General features: G+C 38.1%; 1 protein-coding gene across 1 annotated transcript; it reads left to right on the forward strand.

Annotated features, from left to right (window-relative positions):
• Positions 1 to 555: 555 nt before the first annotated feature.
• LOC137743728 (NAC domain-containing protein 40) lies at positions 556 to 5,038 on the forward strand. The gene is made up of 4 exons (XM_068483673.2): positions 556 to 938; positions 2,942 to 3,195; positions 3,601 to 3,882; positions 4,555 to 5,038. The coding sequence occupies exons 1-4, from the start codon at positions 743 to 745 to the stop codon at positions 4,984 to 4,986; spliced, it is 1,164 nt and encodes a 387-aa protein (XP_068339774.2). The 5' UTR covers positions 556 to 742; the 3' UTR covers positions 4,987 to 5,038.
• The last annotated feature ends 360 nt before the right edge of the window (positions 5,039 to 5,398 follow it).

The following is a 5,398-nucleotide window of genomic DNA, read 5'->3' on the forward strand; positions in this document are numbered from 1 at the left end:
TAAATGGGTACAGTTAGAATATGACAGTTGCATATAAAATGGTCTCTTGAATCTAATTACTTTAGATCGTTTCTTATCATATTGACATATTCATGATCTATAGACTTCACTATTTAGGTAAATAACTGTTCGCGAGACAAAATGTTTTATAATGTTATTGTCATTTGATTAACACCCTTTCGAACCTCTATCCCACCAACTTGAGCAGGCATTTTCCTGTTGAACATCGTCAGCGCCGCAGCGCCGTGGTATTGGTAGCAAATTGGCAAAGCTAGGCAGAGAGTGAGTGAGTGAGTGAGTCATCACAGACGGCATGTTTTTATAGGTTACACCCACGTGACCATCACGTTCATTATTTCCGTCCCTGTTACGTGCCCTTCCCTCCGCCCAAACCCACCCTCGATGTTGTAACATCTGTGTTTCTTTCAAGAAATTTTTCATCGTTCCCACAGCACACTAAATGTCACCATATAAATTGAAAAAAAAAATTATTTTTTTTAAGTTGTATCGTAACATGATATGTATCATCCGTGTTTTGAAAACAATGAAAAATCTCGAGCTCTCAAACAGGCCAACCTGGACACGCAATAGTAAAGACAAAAACGCCAAGAAAAAGCAAAGCACAAAACCCAAACCCAAGCCCAACTCTCTCTTTTAAACTCCTTTGAACTTTCATCTCTCTCTTGCTTTTTCTCTGTCTAAGAACACAAACAGCAGAGAGACAAAGACAAAGAAAGAAGAGATGGGTGCGGTTTCGAAGGAGGCTCAGCTTTCTATAGCTGCCTCTTCGATGTTTCCGGGGTTTAGGTTTTCACCGACCGACGAGGAATTGATTTCCTACTACCTTAAGAACAAGCTGGAGGGACCGGTGCCCGGGAAGAACGTGGAGGTCATCTCCGAGGTTGATATCTGCAATTTCGAGCCCTGGGACTTGCCAGGTTTGTTGGGTTTAACTCATTTCTTTTGTTCTTCATTTTATTTCCTGAAATTTTTTATTTTATTTTTCTTCGAGTTTTTAGGAATTGGGTATTGTTTGTGTACGGATATGAAGGATGAAATTTGTTTTATGGTGTTTTGTGTTTGTGTGCTGACAGCGACAGCGTTGAATTGGATTTAGTCAATGTTTTTGTCACGTAAAATATGAAAGAGATGTCGTTTTCATTTCTCTAATATTCCATGTTGGTTTGTACTTGTTGCATATAGATAGGAGGATTGTTTGCAGAGTGACCAAGAACCCTGCTAAATGGGCATTTCTCTCATCCGTCCCCCCAAGAGAAATGATGAGAGAAATGATCATTTCTCTCGGTGTACGGAGGAGAGAAATGATCAACCTTAAAGATGGATAGAAGCTTAAATTTCAACGCGTCGAAATTGACTCAGAGTGATTCATTCTAAACCTTCATCCCCGAAACAACAAAATCTTAGTGGATGTGATATCAGCAACAAATGTCAAAAGAAATCTCTTCAGCTCTAAAAATCTGCTAACTTCAACAATTTTCAATAATGGTGATATCACGTCTCAGAGCACTAAAATTCAACAAACTATCCACCTTAAATATATTCAACTTTCTGACCTAAAACTCAACATGTTTTCGTAAGGGGGGTATTAAATAAAAATGTCACTTCTAAATATAACCAAAAGTAAACAGATTTAAGTTGTAGCAATTTTAGCCATCTCAGTTTCTACAGGCCTCTTTTCATTTTAAGCCGGGCTTTAACCCTTGGAACTGCATGGAGCTGACTTCAATACAGATTAGGTCTGAACCTTGGAACCATGAGATTACATGACTACGGTTTCTCAATTCTCCGTTAGTTGATAGGATGATATTCATGTGAAACTGATAGCATTGAATAATTTGTAAATAGTTCTTAAACAATGAGAAAGCGAAGCTTATTTCAATACTCCTAAATTCCTTTTAGTATGAATGGAGGGGATTCTGTGTATAGGTTCAATTTTATGGGACAGAAAAAGAGTATTGGTGATTGAGATAGCGTGCAATAGTTTCTCGTGGTAAACTAGTCACATTCCTATGATGAGTAAACACAAACATGCATGCAGTCACCGTTCCCCTTGGTCTCTAATTTTCATTCCCCAACTATTTTTTAACTTTCAAGGTACAAAGTAGAGTGGGACTGCAAGTATATGTTTACATCTGTATGTCTCTCCACATGCAGGTTGTGTTGAACTTAATGGAACATGTTGAACTTATACATATGTTTTGGCCTCTTATCTAATAAATTTTGTAAATGAAAGGGACAAATACTGGAAATAACTTTGTTGCAATTTCTTTGGATTGGAGATGGAATATTGAAGTATAGGCTTTAGCCTAGTTAAAAGCCAACAAAGATGATGACTTTATTTAACTGACAAGCTGACCAAAAAGAGGTCAAATTGATAGATTAGTGTATTTGTATGGTTTGGAGTCAATTGGCGTTAATCAGGAATTGTATGGAATGCGGATTTATAAACATTTTGGTTTTGAATCCCTGTTTGAGACAATAGTTCTTTTATCGTTACAGAAGGTTGGAATTACTTGGTTAAAAGAAACTATTTCTTGGGATCAAGTCTTGCAATGAAAATTTTGGAAACCTGTGCGGTTCTATGCACGAGAATATTATTGGAATTCCTGCACCCAATTTTCTCTCAATACACTATAGATTTGCACCCTACTCTACAATGGCCTCCTACAGTGTGTCTGAGAAATAGCACCCTTTACTTCAAAGGCTGAAATAACTTGAATTCTATTTGCTTCCAGAAATTTAATCATGGAGAGCTATGTTGGTTCTCTCTAGTTTTTATTTGCGTAATATGGTGTCTGATTAGCACTACCTATAATATTTGTTTGCTTTATGTGTGGTGATTTCACAAGCCTAACTGTTTAAATTCTCTTTGCAAACAAATAATTTTTTGCTGGGTTTGACAGTGTTTATCTGTTACTAGCTAAATCTGTCATTCAATCGGAAAATGAGTGGTTCTTCTTTTCTCCACGAGGAAGAAAGTACCCAAATGGATCACAAAGTAGAAGGGCAACAGAATTCGGTTATTGGAAAGCCACAGGAAAGGAACGTAACGTAAAGTCAAGATCTAACATTATTGGTACAAAGAGGACACTTGTGTTCCACATAGGTCGTGCACCAAAAGGGGAAAGGACAGAATGGATTATGCACGAGTACTGCGTAAATGATAAACCCCAGGTGACTTTTGTCATTATTAGTTCAAAATATTTTGTTAGTTATTTGGTTTGAACCATCACCATATGTATATTCTTCTGGGAAATGGAAGATTAAATTAATTGCCGTTTCCTCACTCTGTCTTCCCATATAATTGCCTTCTCCTTAGTAATACTTTATTAGAAGCTTCATATCCCATCTAGTTTGTTATTTTAAAGTGAATGTTATCGGAAGTGAATATTTAGCCACAGACATCCGACCCGACCTGCTTGGTCATCTGGAATTGGTTCAAGATTATTTACTTGCTGCATATTTTAGTTATATTGAAAATAGTTTCTGATTACATCTTCACATTCACTTATGCATTCCATATATACGCACATTCTGATTTCTTTTTCGCTTACATGTTCTGCCTGCTTCTATCTGCAGGATTCTATGGTTGTTTGCCACCTCCGGAAGAACAGTGAGTTTCGTTTGAATGACACCACAAACCAAGGTTGTTCAAGTCGAACTCCTTTATCAACTATTCAAAATGATGGAAATGCTGTCTCTGAAATTGGTAATGACCAAGGGGATAAGGCAGTTGAATGCAATTTGAAGAAGTCTACTAGCAGTCATGATTCTCATTCTATTGAGCAAATTGATTCTGCATCCGACTCCTACCCAAAACCAGTAACAGATGCTACGCAGACAGACTCTAATGGGCACCAGGTGGGTTTGTTTAATCTTATCCTTCTTTCTTTCTATTAATTTTTCTGTCATCATAGTTGAGATTAACTCAGCAGCACCACCTGCAAGTTTACAAGCTAACATACGGAGAGTATCATTCAGTACGAAAAGGAAAAAAAATATAAATTAAACACCATATAGCGAGTTTCATGTTCCTTTATCTGGTCGTGCAACTTTTTAGTGCATTCATAAATTTAATGAGCTTGCCAATAGTCCCATACTAATAAATACAGCCAACGGCTCGTTTTGTGTCAGATGGTTGTTCCAGAGGGAGTTGTGTTTCAGGTAGTTATGACAGTACCAAAGCCGCTAAATTAGTGTCTTCTAATCCCTGAACTGACATGAAATTATTATTTAGCGGTTATGGGAAGGGATCTAAAGGATGGCGGTGACCAGTGACCGCCTGCAAGAAGAGTTCAGTCGTTGTATAATAAGTGACTAATCAAATGTCTTTATAATAAGAAGTGCTCAGTCGTCTTAGGGTTCTGAACAATACTTTGTCGTTCTGTTTTTTACCACACTTATTCTTTGAGAAATTATCACGGGGTCCAAGAATCCATGCATAACTGATGGTGGTTTTGAACTCTATTTCTATATGGTAGTCCATTGGGGGTCCAGCTCATGAATCATGATCATTGTTAATTACAACTGCAGGGTTCTTATGATGAAGACTTGTATGCGGAGATACTGAACGATGATATAATCAAACTAGATGAATCTTCCGTGCCTGCTGCTCATATGATGCCAGTTGTTGCCAACAACTCAGATGCTGAACATCAATCTCAACAACATATGCAAGCCACTTTCTCGCAAGCAGTTCCTTTCCAAGGTACTGCAAACCGAAGAATCCATTTGAGAAAGAGAAAGGAAAAGTTTTGTGCAGAATCACAGAACTCTTCCAACTCAGAGCAATCACGAAAAGCTTCAGTGAATTGGATGGACGATCGACATATGTTATTATATGTATTTTTTGTTTTTCTGGTACTGCTGGCTGTGTTTCTATCCAATTTTTGTTTTCCTGACGTAGCTGGCTCTGTTTCTGCCCGCGTTGGAAAGATCCTGGCAAGTCAAAAACATCACATGTAAGTATTTGCAAAGGCTTTCTGCCATAAACGCTAATAGTAGACTTCTTTTTCTAGACCGGGTTTTGATTGATCCGTGTTTACATTCGAGTAAAGCTTTACGATAGAAGGCTTCGGCCCTTTGATCCACGACGTTGGCAAGTCTTCCGTAAGGCCTTGCGCCTCTTTCTTCATTCTGTTTTACTCCCTTACTCCTGTTGATTCCATTTTTCCATTTTTTTAGGGTTTTTGTCGTGCGATGATCCTCTCCTTAAATCCATTTCTGACTTGGGATCGTCTCGTTCCTCCTCTTCTCATTAGATTTGGCTCCTTCAACCTCTTGCGGATGCTGTGGCTTTCGTACATCATAATTAGGCATCGACAATGACACAACTAGACCGAAAAACTTGACCCCAAACGAACCACTGCAGAATTTT

The sequence above is a fragment of the Pyrus communis genome, chromosome 11 (genome assembly GCF_041283825.1).
Source record: "Pyrus communis isolate YQ-2024b chromosome 11, ASM4128382v1, whole genome shotgun sequence".
Classification (NCBI taxonomy): Eukaryota; Viridiplantae; Streptophyta; class Magnoliopsida; order Rosales; family Rosaceae; genus Pyrus; species Pyrus communis.

What these genes read in the sequence shown, in the direction of transcription:
- LOC137743728 (XM_068483673.2), top strand. Translation starts at nt 743, where the DNA reads ATGGGTGCGGTTTCGAAGGAGGCTCAGCTTTCTATAGCTGCCTCTTCG. An exon ending in GCGTAAATGATAAACCCCAG is followed by an intron (nt 3,196 to 3,600) that starts GTGACTTTTGTC and finishes TTCTATCTGCAG; the next exon opens with GATTCTATGGTTGTTTGCCA. An exon ending in CAGACTCTAATGGGCACCAG is followed by an intron (nt 3,883 to 4,554) that starts GTGGGTTTGTTT and finishes TTACAACTGCAG; the next exon opens with GGTTCTTATGATGAAGACTT.